The sequence below is a fragment of the Pyricularia oryzae genome, chromosome 6 (genome assembly GCF_000002495.2).
Source record: "Pyricularia oryzae 70-15 chromosome 6, whole genome shotgun sequence".
NCBI lineage: Eukaryota > Fungi > Ascomycota > Sordariomycetes > Magnaporthales > Pyriculariaceae > Pyricularia > Pyricularia oryzae.
The window spans coordinates 103035-117348 of NC_017853.1; the positions used below are offsets into that span (position 1 = coordinate 103035).

Consider the following 14314-nt stretch of genomic DNA (forward strand, 5'->3'; position numbering starts at 1 on the left):
TCACATATAACGGACGAATTTATGCTTCTTTGCTTGCAAAATAATATTCAACTCCTATATTTACCCCCTCATTCGTCACACGTTCTTCAACCATTGGATCTATCGGTTTTTGGGCCGTTAAAAGAAGCTTATCGACGTCAACTTGGATTTGTTAGCCAATTTTGCTGTTCAACAGTTATTGGAAAACGAAATTTCCTACTTTGTTATCGAAAGGCCAGATTAAAAGCATTTATAGCAAAAACCATTCAATCTGGTTGGCGTACAACGGGGTTATGGCCGGTAAACTTGGTTAAACCACTTTTAAGCCCTTTTTTGTTAGAAAATAGCAACGCCAACGTTATAAAAGATAAAAACAACGGTTTGCAAAGGGATAAAACACCGGAAAGCCCAGCCCAAAAAATTAACGACCCGTCTTTACTTATTTGGAAAACCCCTAAAACGACCCGAGATATCCGACTTCAACTGCAAAAACTTTCCCAATCCAACAAAACCAACGCTACTTCACGTCTTTTATTTGCAAAAGTCCAAAAAAGCTTCGAAGCCAAAGATACCCTTTTGGCTAGCGCCCAGCAAAAAATCAGCTTATTGGAAGCACAACTGGAGGCAATACGGCCGGTTAAAAGGAGGAGGGTGGTTCCGGATCCAAACGAGCTTTTGGTTAACAAACAGAACATTATTGGATTGCAGGAAAATGATATAGAAAATTTGGAACCTTTAGCTGATGAAGAAGAGGTTAATGAACCGGAGAAGCGTGAAAACGATTGTATTTTTGTCCGTTGATAATTTTATATTTAAATCAGTTTATAAAAGTAGGCATTTCGTTGTTAGATTTTCAGGGTGCCGAACAGGGGGGGTGCCGAACAGGGGGTACGCAACGTTAAATTAAAAATAACGTTGGGCTCCACATCTCCGACCCCCCTAAAGTCCGGCCCCTAAAAATATCTACTCAGCCACATCAACCCTTTGTTTTATTTTATAAATATCTAGACGAATTTTTCACTTTAGAACTTGATTTTTGAAGATTCTTGCTCCAAACTTTCCAATGAAACAGTACACTGAAAATCAGCTTCTTGCTGCCATTTCTGACATAAGAAATGGCAAATCAGTTCACAAAACCTCGCAAAAATGGGGTATTCCTCGGAGTACCCTTCACGATCGTTTAAAGGGGGCCCAGTCAATTCAACAAGCGAAAAGATTTTGTCAAAGGCTTTCACAGGAGCAGGAAACCTATTTGGCAGATTGGGTACTTGCGCAGGCCGCGTTAGGCCTTCCGCCAACGCATCAAGAACTACGCTATTTTGCGGAACGAATTCTTCAGGCCGCCGGAGAAAGAAAAAGCCTTGGGAAACATTGGGTTAGCCGTTTTATAGCCCGATATCCAATTTTGAAAACCCAAAGACCCCGGCGAATAGAAAATGCCCGGGTTAATGGGGCTACAACCGAGGTAATTAAATCTTGGTGGTCCTATTTGAAAAATCCCGTTGTCGATACTATAAAACCGGCCAACCGTTGGAATATGGACGAAACAGGTATAATGGAAGGCAAAGGATCTAATGGCCTGGTGTTAGGGCGTAATAAAATCCGGCCATTACAGCGAAAAGAGCCTGGAACGCGGGGTTGGACGAGCATAATCGAATGTGTATCAGCTACGGGGGCTGTTATACCTCCCCTCGTTATATTTAAGGGGAAAAACGTACAGCAACAATGGTTTCCAGCTGATTTAAGTCCTTTCGATACCTGGCAATTTCATGCAACCGAAAACGGGTGGACAAATAATGAAACAGGTATCGAATGGTTAAAAAAGGTGTTTATTCCGTATACCCAACCTTTAACCCCTGAAAAGCGGTTATTAGTTCTGGATGGCCATGGATCACATATAACGGACGAATTTATGCTTCTTTGCTTGCAAAACAATATTCAACTCCTATATTTACCCCCTCATTCGTCACACGTTCTTCAACCGTTGGATTTATCGGTTTTTGGGCCGTTAAAGGAAGCTTATCGACGTCACCTGGGATTTGTAAACCAGTTTTGCTGTTCAACGGTTGTTGGGAAACGAAACTTTCTACTTTGCTATCGAAAAGCCAGATCAAAAGCATTTATAGCAAAAACCATTCAATCTGGTTGGCGTACGACGGGGTTATGGCCGGTGAACTTGGCAAAACCACTTTTAAACCCTTTTTTGTTAGAAAATAGCAACGCCAACGTCGAAAAAGGTAAAAATAACGGCTTCCAAAGGGATAAAACACCGGAAAGCCCAACCCAAAAAATTAACGACCAGTCTTTACTTATTTGGAAAACCCCTAAAACGACCCGAGATATTCGACTTCAACTACAGGAAATTTCCCGGTCCGAAAAAAGTAACGCCACTTCACGGCTTTTGTTTGCAAAAGTCCAAAAAAGCTTCGAAACCAAGGATATCTTATTGGCTGAAGCTCAGCAAAAAATCAGTTTGTTAAACGCAAAATTGGAGGCGGTACGGCCGGTCAAAAGGAAAAGGGTAATTCCGGATCCCAACGAGCTTTTGGTCAGCAAAAAAAACGTTTATAAAACACAGGAAAATAATAGGGACTGTTTAAAAGCTTTGAACAATGGAGAAGAGGTTAACGAACCGGGAGAGCCTGACAATGATTGTATTATTGTGCGTTGATAGTTTTACATTTAAATCGGTTTATAAAAGGGGTATTTCGTCGTTACATTTTTCAAGGGGGCCGGACTTTAGGGGGGTCGGAGATGTGGAGCCCAACGTTAAAAATAATGGGAGTTCTCATCAAGCAGCCACTTTCAATAGTCACCAGTCACTCCATCATACAAAAGGTAAGCATGTAGGTTAGGTGGGTAAGGTAGGTAGATGTGGCTGTCTCCAGCTGTACAAATACTGGGTGGGATCCCAAAGTGACTGCTGGCTAGGTAGTAGGTACCTTACTGAGAGGGGCTGCTTGGGAAGGGACGCCCGAAACAATTCAGAGAGATGCTACTCACACCCAAGAAGCGCATCATCGTGACTCTTTTGTTTGAGACGTCGCCTGGCTCGACGAATGGCAGTCTTTTGGATTTCTTTCCCCGCCAACAACACCTGGTACTCGGTGCCATTGTCTTCGAGCTCGTCAAGCCACGGCATGATGACCTGCCATTCTCGCAACCTCAGGTTCTTGGCGACGTTCCATTCCTTCAGCTTGGCCTCTAATTGCGATACGGTGATGTCGAGGTTGTTTTCTCTCTGTAGTATTTCGGGAATGGTGACGCGACTCCCATCTTTGCAGCTGAGAGGGACGTGTTGATGGACGAGCTGTTTGATCCTGGTCTGGACATCATCCCACTGTCTGTCCGAGATTTGCGCAGTTCGTGCGGGCGGCATAGTAGCGGCAAGAAAAATGGGGTCGGCAATGATGATGAGAATTTCTTGGAAATTCGTGGAGCAAAGAAGTAAAAGATTTACGTGAATAAAAGTTGGATATATTTGTTTGGGCGGGACGGCGGCTATGGCTAATTTGGCAAACTGCCTGGTCGCTATTGCGGAGTAATCCTGCCAAAACTGACAGGTTTAGGCATCCATTCCAGGTTTTGTCAAAGTGTCGGGTTTTGGCAAGTCCCTTGGGTTTTGAATCCAATGCCTACCTACCTACCTGCCTTACTTCTAGGTCTAGAACTAGAATAGTCTAGTCTAGGTAGGTACCCAATGAGACATGCAGCTCTGTGCTTACGCCAAGCCTTTCTTCTCTTCAGCTTGTCCAAAAGCTCCCCGACAACCAAAACGACGAGGGAACAATGACGCCCTTAGTTTAAACTTTTCGGAGCTCCATCCGCCTTACAGCGCCTCCGAAACCCGGTCGCCTTCAAAACCCGGTCGCCTTCAGGGTACGGCCCGTCCCCGCCTGTGAGCTCATGGTTGACTGAAAGCTGTGGGGAGAAATATGGATGAAATTAAACTACTTAATTGTCTAATCTAGTCTAGAATGTAGGATACCTCGAGTTTATCTGATACTTCACTTTTGGCTGTAACTAATATGACTCCTCGTTGGAGTTTGCCTCTTGATTTGAGGCGGGCGCCTCGCTTGAGCCCCCGGCCGATGCACCTCCCGCCGGGCCGCTGGGACTCGCGTCGTCGTACGAAATACTCAGGTACTTGCCAGGGTAGTATTTGGCTACCCACATCTCGGCCAACATGCTCTTGTCGATTTCCTTGAGGTAGTAATTAATGGGCACGCCCGAAGTTCCTTCGGCTGCCTTCTTCAGGTAGTCCTCGAGTGCCGTCATCATGGAATTAACATCGATGACCTTGTTCTTGCCGTCGTCGATCTCGGCCAGCGCCGACAGCGCCGCCTTCATCTCGCTATTCTTCATGGAGAGCAGCTGGGCGCCGGTGCGTGCGGCGTCGGCCGCCTGCTTCACCGTGTCCTGATCGGCGACGGAGGCGTTCTGGATGGCGGAGAGGGCCTCGAGGCTGGACTTGGGGTCAAAGGTGGCAAACTTGTCGACGCCGAGCTGGACCTCGCTGGCCACTATGGACGGGATGACGCCCATGCAAATCATGGTGGCGTGCGAATCAATGTTTTGGGAGCTGAGCAGGCTCTTGACGCTGCTGGCCATGGACTCGTTGACGCCGAAGCCGCCGGACCAGTGGGCCAGCCACCCGGCGTCGACCAGCTGCTCCTTGAACTGGGCCTGAAGCGTGGAGAGCTTGGTGTCGGCCCGCTCGCCGACCGCGGTGCTGCTGGTGTTGAGGATGTGCACCATGCCCACGAAGCTGGACCCGAAGGTCATGCCCGAGATGATGCTGAATCTGTTGCCGTCTTCCTTCCCCGAGGCTCCCCTCTGGGCCGTCTGGAGCATGTTGGACGTGCTGGTGGGGATGATGGGATCGTCCTTGAACAGGTGGTTCCAGACCTTGATGCCCTTGTCGACGTTGAGAACCAGCGGCGCGAGCACGGCCGCGTTCTTGTGCGTGCACGACACGGAGATGACGAGCGTCCCCGCGATGCTGTGCTTGCTGACCTGGTCGCTGACCTGGCTCGCCGCGGCCCGGCTCATCTGTGCCGCCTTGTCGTTGCCCAGCACCGAAGCGGCGCCCGAGATGTACGACGAGACGCTGCTGGCCAGCGACGACGCCTGCTCGCTGTTGCTGTCGTTGGCAAAGTACTGCACGTCCATGCTGATCGAGTCCGAGGCCAACGGCATACTCTTGATCTGCGTCTTGACGTAGTCGACCGGCGTCTCCATCTCGACGTGCACGCTGCGGATCGTCGCGCGGAGCGGCTGGATCTTCTCCTCGGCCTCCATCTTCTCCTCGATGTAGTCTGCCGCCGCCGCCTCGATCTTGTGGTCCAGCGCCTTGATGGACTTTTTGATCTTGGACGTCTCCACGCCGATGTTGCTGAGCTCCGAGCACGTCATCTGCATGCTGCGCTTCGTAGCCAGCAGACTGTTGAGCTGCTCCTGGCACGCGTCGACCGGCGCCTGCAGGGCCGAGATCTGCTGCACCAGCTTGAGGGCATCGTTGCCGACGATGTTGGCCAGCACGAGCGAGGGATCGTATGGTATAGAGGAAGGCATGTCTCGGCGTCGTATATGTGAGACTGGGACGATTTTCGAAATTATTTAAAAAAAAATAAAACTATTCTCTTTGAGAAGGCGGAGCAATTGCTTTTTTATTTGTTTGTTGATAACAACGAAACATGACAAAAAAACATATCGTAAAGTTGGGATGGTTTATATATTTGTGCCAAAGCATCAATAAAAGCCCACCCAGCGTGCAGAGGTTGGAGTTGTAAGGCTGGTATCCCGCCAGTGTATGCAACTATTCGGTGTCAGCTAGCACTCACCCATCGTGTCCGCCTGCCGAATATGTTCTTCCACGACTTGCTGAAGTAGCGCCAAGCCGTGCAAAACTCACGCTCGGCTTATCACTCCCGAGTTCAAAGTCAAACCTCTGCTACACCTTCCACTGTCTGCATAGACTATGCTGACTAAAGTCAGCAATGCCTGTATAACTAACTATATCCAGCATTTTTAGGAAACGTTTCAGCTGTTGTCGGTCCGGTTCCTGCTGTAGGATACCTCTCGGAAGAGCCGTCTCAGGGCTGAAGGTCAGCAGAACGTCAGATTTTATGCAGGAAACTTGTTTTCTTACAGACAATTTTCTCGAAAAAGTGGGGGTCTGGAGTGGGCTTCCTCAAACAATACTTGGGGGCTGTTCGTTGTGGGCCCCCTCAAAGAGGGGGTTACAAAACCTTGATTTTCGAAAAAACCGTGGGCCAGCAAATTTGTTAGCAGATCGCTAACAAAGTAGCTCATGAAAGTTCGATTCACGTTCGTAAACACTACACCCACGAAAAAGGTTAGAATTTGCAGATAAATTGAAGCCGTGAATTGCGCTGTAGATATCTATTTCTGGAGTTTTGGCTCAATCGCCCTTTTCCGGTCGCTCAAGCGGTCACAAGGCGACCCGGGTACTTCCAACTCATCCTTTCTACCACCCGGTATTGGCGGCGAGGAACGGTCTTCAAGCGGTCTCGTATCCTGAAGTTGACGGGGAGAGGGTGTAGCCAATGGTATATACCGTGGGAACGGTTTGGAAGGCCTGTTTGGGGCGGGAGGTGAGGCTGATTGCGAGGATCGTGATACGCATATGCTGATAGAACAGGCAGAGTCGGTATCCACGGTAATATTGATCTGGGTACTTGTATTTCCAGCTGAAATTGGCCCTTTATCGACGAACCATGACTGTGAGGGCTGTGAATCGGTCTTCTTCCTTTTTCCAGGGCGTTCCCTGACCGCCGGAACGTTCTCCGGCGTGAAGCCGAGGTCCTCCAGATATCTCTTCTGTTGTATCTTAATCCCGTTGGGCATGCCCTCTGTTTCTCGCCAGCGTTGAATAGCCTGATTCTTATCCCTATACCACGCATCTCTGACGAACTTTTCTTGTTGGTATAGGGCTGTTTCCTCGATCAACGCCTGTTTGGCTTCGTGAGCGACCCGCATATCTTCTAACGTATTAGCGGTCTGGAACTGCTTGTCTTTTGACTTCAACGTCATTTTGACTTTGTAACGTGAAGCGCGTTGAAGGCGTTTTTGCTTATTCGTCTGCTCTTGGGCAACGCGTTGCTGTAGGATGATCGCCTCGTTGGCAACGGCTTGTAAATCCGAGATAGCATCAACGGTATCTGAACTAAAGTGGTGCGCCTTGGCCGCCATACGGCTTGCCGCATATTTGGCCCGTGAAAATCGTTCAGCGGTAGGAAGGGAGTCCGGATATCGCGGTGTATTCGCTGCCGTGGCGTGGCCACGCAGTTTGGCGAGCACTTTGGTGCCGTCGACAGGAAACAAGCCTGTATCTTGGAAACCGCTTATTACGTGGCCAGTTGTGAAAGCCGTTTGCCAGCAGCGCTAAGTTAAGGGAGGATATATCAGTTTACCGCTTAATTAACCTGTAGATCGAAAACGACTTACTCGAATCGCAGCAACGAAATCTGAGCGGGTGAACACCGGAATACCGGTGTTTATATGCTCATGCAGGACCGCCTGCAACTCGTTTTTCAGGTGAGTGAACACGGATACGTCCATGGGCTGCATATAATGCGTTGAATGAGGCGGTAAAATAACGATCTCGATATCAAATCTGAGGCAATAATCAAGTATCTCCATGCCAAAGTGGCCGGTAAAGCCGTCGAGAAAAAGCCACCTCCAAATACGTGTTTTGGCCCGCTGTGAATTTGGATCGATTTTGGCCGCAGTGCGGTTCACAAAGTCGAATCTGACGTCAAAGTCATGACCAAACCACTCTTTCAACGTGGGAGATCCGATCGATTGCACGGCAGCAACTTCTGGCCACGAATACCGGTTGAAATGCTGTATCCAGGTGAGCTGGATATCTCCGTTGGAAAACCCCGTTTCTGACCGCGTAAAAACGATACCCTCAGGCAGATCCAGATCAAGCCAATCGCTCGTTGGCCACTTTGTGAAGATACAGAAGGGCGGTAGCGACTGCCCAACAGCGTTGCCACCGCCTATCAACGTACAACTCTCACGGTTAGCCGGATCCGCGGTGCGTGGCTTTTCATGCCTCTTTTTCGTCACGACCAATACCGGTATCCGGCCATCTCTCACACCGATTCTAGTACCACATTCGTCAGCGTTCCAGGCCGCTGAAGCCGTGATCCCAAGCTCTACCGCATGAGCCGCCGTGCGGCGATACCAGGCCTCCACAAGATCGATCTGTTGCTCCCAACTAAGGCGAGTAATCTCGACGGGTTGTTGTTTGGTAAGTCGCAGTTCCGGGTGTTTTTTACGCCAACGGCCGTACCAGTTCATTTGAATTGGACCACAGGGCGGTATACGTGACTGACGCATCAGATTGGCCGCAGATATTACGTGTTGTGAGTCGGGATATGCACCAAGTTTATCAAGCTGCATGATATACGCAACGAGAGCTTGATCTTCAGCATCAGTCAACAATGAAGGCCGCCCGCTGCGCTTTATCGATATCTTAGGAATGCCATTGATCAGGAGATTACGAGCATGCCGCTGAGTACTCGAATACGGGTAACCGTTCCTTTTACAGAACGATCGTAGCGATTCTGGCTTGGATCTGCCCTCCCGCGCGGTATCCGCCCTACTGCGGTGAGTTTCGACATATTGGGCATACATGCGGGCTCCTAAGATAGCTGGAGATTCTGGGGACGTCATGATATAGGTATATTTGCGGTAAGTGCAATTGTGTTGTTATGGAACGGGATTACACTCGGCATAAGTTAAATTGTTAACGATTTTCTAGGTAAAAAACTGATGCGGGGTGGCCCACGGTTTTTTCGAAAATCAAGGTTTTGTAACCCCCTCTTTGAGGGGGCCCACAACGAACAGCCCCCAAGTACTGCTTATCGCGCTGACGGGTATTCAGCCGCTTTCACAGCAATTACAACAATCCAAACAATTACAGCAGCGACTCATCACAAGCGAGAGAGAGAGAGAGAGAGAGAGAGTTTGCTCGGGCGTCTCTTGCCCCGACTACATTCTGTAGGAAACGCTGACTGGGTCAGAGGACTTTGGGGAAAGAAAAGCTAGCTTTTGTAAAATATATATAACAAGGGCATCATGCCTTCTTTCAAGTTTATCCCGACTTTACTAAACACACCATCAAATCATTGCAATCGACAAATTGACAATCTTCTTCATTGCTATACCAGACTTATTCATCATCTCGCATCAACCGCAACCGCTGCTCAATCACACCGCTGCCATGGCACACGTACCCCAAGCTCCCCAAACCCCAGCAACCAACCCGCTAGGCAACCAGGCCTGGCGACACATTGTCTCGCAAGAAAATGTGCCCGAATCCTTCGTCAACGGTTTCTGGTACCAACTCCTCCGCCACCATTTCCCCTTCCCAGAATTCATAATCTGTCCGGAAGCGCACGTGGCACGAGCGGCAGGAGGTGGCGAAACCTTACGAGCCGACCTTCTAGTGCTGCAAGTCCGGCCGGGCAGAACCGACGGATATCAGACACGAGTCATCCTTGCATTTGAGGGGAAAAAAGGTTCTCGGACAGAAAGAGCATTCTTAAGCCACACGCCTCAGCTCTCGAACTATACATCCAGCTGCACACCGCTCGTAGGCAGAAAATTCGGCGCACTGGCATCGGGCCCGCGGTTCCTCATTATGGCCTGGACCCAAGCATCTCGACATGATGACATCAGGCAGATTACACAGCAAGAAGGGCGCATTCCCGAGTCACTGGATCGGATCATGGTGCAAGATGTCAACATTCAGGACCAAAGGGAAGGTCTGGACAGGATTCTGCACTACATCCATACGCAGGCGACAACAGCTGCTTCACGTCAAGATCGCAACGGTTGGTCTGCGGCTACATGGCCTTTGTAGGAGGTCTGATAATATCGGCAATCGTCTGTTTATAAGGCAAAGGTGTATGTAGAGATTTCAACAATCTCTGCTATTTTGTTAACAATGCTATAAGGATGGAAGATAGAGAAATTGACTTTGATTTGGTTTGTAATATTGCTTGACCGCTCGCGGCTATCATAGAATTTAATCTAACAACAGGGAGGAGAATTAAAAACTGACATAAGATTGTGGCGACCAATCGCCCTGCTCCTATATCTGGGCAGAGGCTTGGAGCGATTTTTTCGGCAGGCGCTTCCATACATGTCCGCAACAAACCTCATTTGCGGATACAATCTTTGCTACGCAGATTGCGGGTGCAAGCGGCCAATGCATCTCTCGGCGGCATCCTGCCATTAAGAATAGTACCTCCACAGTTTGAACAAGACGGCAACTGTATCTATTTACAATCCAGTTCGCCTCTTTTTCGCCAAATATTGTAAACAGTTGTTCAAAACAGCACTTTGGTGACCAGCCGACCTGAGCTTGGCACAGCCGCACAATCACATCAAGACTCGCTGAAGTTGAGAAACGCAGGGCTGGGTTTTACTATATTGGGAATTGCGTACTCAAAAGTTGGTAGACAGCCCTAGCCCTATGTAGAGAAATACGCATGAATTGACAAACAGGGAGCCCCTCGTGCAGTGATCTACACTGTGGTTCGCACGATTTGAAGTTGGTAGTTCCGAAACCAGGGTCATGAATCGAGGCAGCTCTCAGTATTTAACCTTGTCGATCTCTCAAGGCTCAATCGATCGAGCGCGATGACAGTCAAAAAGGGTAAAAGATCAACAGTATAAAGTGACAAAGGAAGTACCAGAGAATTTTTTTCGGATTGTGAACTTGCATCTACAATCTGTCTGCCGTGCAAAGTATATGCATCGGTAAAAAGGAGAAAGAAAGCCAGGCAGGTATCGAAAACGATGCGAGTAGTCGGGGAGGCAGAACTGCAAAACATTCATTCCCTTCAACCGCAACCGGTTCCTCCGTCCTCGCCCCCTCCATGGACTTTGAGGGGCGAATGGAGTCTTTTCGGGTCGCGAAAGCTAGACTGTGACATATAAATTGTTCCCATTGATCACTGTGATCAGCCGACAGCCAGAGGAAGAGGTATTATTAGACGTGTACTCGCCACAGCGGATGCGACTACTATCGCTAGGGCTAGAAATGTTGGAATCCCTATTTTCCCTTGGAACTCCTGACGACATCAATACACTTTGTAGGGTCCGCAACGCTGAGAGCGGCACGAGTCAGCTCCAGCTCAGCCGCTAGAGCTAGTGTCCCTGCCAAAAATAAACAGTACTCATTAGCATGGCGCAGGTTCTTGACAGACTTGAGAAAAAGTTCAGACGATGGCGTCGACACCCACAACTACAATCCTGCAAAAAGGCACAGAAACCGTGCAAATGGCTTTTTTTTGTTTCTGGTATGGGGAAATTTGCCTCACCGATTCTTGTTGACAGAAACCCCCACAAAGGAAGGATATGCGAACAGCAAAAAATGTCACACGGATCACCTTTACTGTACGTGGTACTTTGTCTAGATCGCCCCTCGCACCCAAATTTGTGGATAAGACAGGGAACCGGATTTAGAACAACTCCAATCGATAGGTCTGGTGCCGACAGGCTTTGGTTCATGCGTTGGATCCAAGACATGCCAGACTTGGCAGGGAGACTGGATCGCCGCAACGGTCCCCCACACTGGTAGCGAAAGAAAAACAGCACTTGGAGTTTTATTTTTGGGATCTTCCGGTACGCTACCAGCACCACGTTTTCGGCTGTGGTGCCGCGGGTACCAAACGCCTTCGGGGGCCCGCTTCCGCTCGCCTGATGTGCCGATATGGGGCACGCCAAGATCCACGGGGTAGGGCGCCACCTCGATTCAGGGCAGCGGTGAGTTTGTAGCTTGGTTGCAGGGGAAGAAAAAAAAAAAAAAAGTAACAACCGTGGGTTGCTAGCGTGTTACCGCAACAGGGCATGTCAAGGGGCTCACCTTTTGCCTTGGTGATACTCGCCTCTTGGGCCCTTGGCTCAGTGATTGGAATAGAGTCTCGAGGGGGGAAATGGTAGACTCCAAAAAGCTGTTCAGTATGTCAACATGAAAGTGTATAAAGAGACGACGAGATGCTCGACTTGATGGACTTTATTTTTCTCTTCTCCTCACCATCCGGTTCATTTCCTATCTCTCTACTACCTCTTCATTATCTGTCTGTTTCCTTTGTATCTATTCTCATTTTTTTCTTACCAGCTCTTTTTCTCTTCACCCATCTCCAACTTTTCATTTTGCAAGTCGACTTTTTTCTGCATCTTTTCTTCGATTCTTTTTTTTTGGATTTCTTCTTTTTTACGACTTCTTTTCAAGACAAAATCCGTCAAGATGCGTTTCACCTCTGCCATCGTCATTGCCCTTGTCGGCGCCGCTCAGGCCTCGCCCATCGCCGCCCCTGAGCCCGTCCTCAACACCGTGGGCTTGGATGTCCCCATCGAGGCTCGCGCCATCCTCAGCGGTGGCGAGGAGGCCGCCGTCCTCGACAAACGCATCGAGCCCATCACCACCTCCATCCTCGTCGCCGCCGGCTCTGCAGCAGCCACCGCGGCCGTCGACGCGGCCGTCAAGGCCATTGGCAACGCGATCAAAGGCCTGCAGAACTGGGACAAGGCCCGTGAGGAATTCACCAAAAAGGTCACGGCCGAGATGTGGGCAAAGGCCGACAAGAAGGCCTTTTCGGCTGCCGTCTGCTACAATATGGGCTACGACGCCCCGAACATTGATGGCAAGACCTCGGTGCAGATCAAGTCGGGTCTCCTCAAGACCAGCTACGACTGCTTCTTCATGAAGGCGGGAGCAAACACCTTCCAGGCCAAGGGCGATGGCGGTTTCCAGAACCTTGCGGCTCAGCACGACAGCCGCTGCACCTATGACAAGAAGGCTGTCAAGCTTACCTGCAAATAGATGACCAAACAGCTTTTGGTTTGAGTTTTGAGAAGGCCCCGGGTGGAGCTTCACTGGAGTTTTTTTTTGGGTTGTTATTGGCGGACTTCTGGATGGTTTGGGGTTTTGGGATTTTGATTTTATCCGGGGACGAAATCTTTTGGTTGTTGGTCTACTTAGTGTACAGGTTACAGCCCTCCGCAATAGTTGCTTGCTGTCAATGCATTTCAGTTCTTCCGACTTTGATATCCCCAAGCATGCACACGTTCCAACCGCAATTCACACACACGGGCCTTGAGGTGTGAACTGCTTATTTATAGAACCTCGGGCAAAACAGGTATCATCAACTGATTGTGTAAACATAGAGCGCCGGAAAATGCCGAACAACAGAATGACCTCTTCCTAGTAAAGCAGATTTAGCTGCCGGTAACAACAGTCATAAAGTTCAAGATTTGCGCAGATTTCTCGTGTCCCATGGCACAAGAGGTCACTCTCTGTCTTGGGGATGAAAGCCGCGTCCCCAAATAAAATGGCCATTGCTGCCTTGTCAAGCTTGAGCGGCGCACATGCCAGGGAGCTCTGCCACGTCCTCCGGACCTCCACACACCTTCCAGCCCACCGCAGCCTGGTACAACGGCCCACATGCAAGCGCCTAAGACTACTATCTCAAGCTGCTTGGACAGAAATCACCGACCCGGAGTTCCATGTATCCATCCATGGACCATTGCACTGGCTCTGTTATCACTAATCTTCGGGCATGAGAATGATATTTCCAAAGCCATCTACCTGTGCAACGTCCCCCGCCTGGTATTCTTCATTTTGCCAGGGCTAGTAACAACTTGGGCGTGGGACGTATGTGCATCAAAATTCTATGTGGTACTGCAATTGCCTACCTTACGGTCCTTACCTATCTTAACCCTCTGGATCACATCAACGCATGGCTTCATTGACTTGTACATACGCCACGAGGTAGGGTGACTAGGATCCCTATAAAAGGTCCTTTCACCTCGCCTTTACCTAAGGCAGAGGTATTTCTCGACCTAATCCAATCAATTATCGGATTAAGAAGCTGTTCAGCCTTGTTGTCTGGTTGATTAATTTTGCCTCGCGATCCCTATTTCTGGCGCCGCGAAAACTATCCAAAAACATCATTTTGCATTAATGCTTTTTTGTTCACTTTGTTCACACCTGTTAGTCCTGGTGACTTTGGACACAGCAAAACTTTCAATGGTTCAACTTCGTCTGGTAACAGTTTTTCTTTTTTCTTTTCTTTTTTTTTTTTTTTTTTGGCACTTGGTTGGTTGAATTCACAGAAATGGTACCAGGGTTGAACTTAAATCGGCGGTCCATCCTTTTCTGATCAATTAACCATGCTGAGAACTCTGACTAACCAGGATGGTAGACAAACGACTGGAAGCTCTAATAATCGTTTTCTTGCACGATCGGCAGTTTGATCTACCAAGGTTTAGATTTTAGAGCTAACAAGCC

General features: G+C 49.0%; 4 protein-coding genes across 4 annotated transcripts; 2 read left to right on the forward strand and 2 right to left on the reverse strand.

The window, feature by feature from the left end:
- Window positions 1-2836: 2836 nt before the first annotated feature.
- Window positions 2837-3358, reverse strand: MGG_14146 (uncharacterized protein; the record flags this gene model as incomplete). The annotated part of the gene is made up of 1 exon (XM_003719132.1): window positions 2837-3358. One exon carries the CDS (start codon window positions 3356-3358, stop codon window positions 2975-2977), a length of 384 nt encoding a protein of 127 aa, XP_003719180.1. The 3' UTR covers window positions 2837-2974.
- A 545-nt stretch (window positions 3359-3903) lies between these two features.
- On the reverse strand, window positions 3904-5769 carry MGG_14145 (uncharacterized protein). Its single transcript, XM_003719133.1, has one exon. The coding sequence runs from the start codon at window positions 5551-5553 to the stop codon at window positions 4003-4005; it is 1551 nt and encodes a 516-aa protein (XP_003719181.1). The 5' UTR covers window positions 5554-5769; the 3' UTR covers window positions 3904-4002.
- A 3466-nt stretch (window positions 5770-9235) lies between these two features.
- MGG_15381 (uncharacterized protein) lies at window positions 9236-9877 on the forward strand (the record flags this gene model as incomplete). The annotated part of the gene is made up of 1 exon (XM_003719134.1): window positions 9236-9877. The coding sequence occupies one exon, from the start codon at window positions 9236-9238 to the stop codon at window positions 9875-9877; it is 642 nt and encodes a 213-aa protein (XP_003719182.1).
- A 1857-nt stretch (window positions 9878-11734) lies between these two features.
- Window positions 11735-12847, forward strand: MGG_08789 (uncharacterized protein; the record flags this gene model as incomplete). The annotated part of the gene is made up of 2 exons (XM_003719135.1): window positions 11735-11758; window positions 12257-12847. The coding sequence occupies 2 exons, from the start codon at window positions 11735-11737 to the stop codon at window positions 12845-12847; spliced, it is 615 nt and encodes a 204-aa protein (XP_003719183.1).
- Window positions 12848-14314: the final 1467 nt, after the last annotated feature.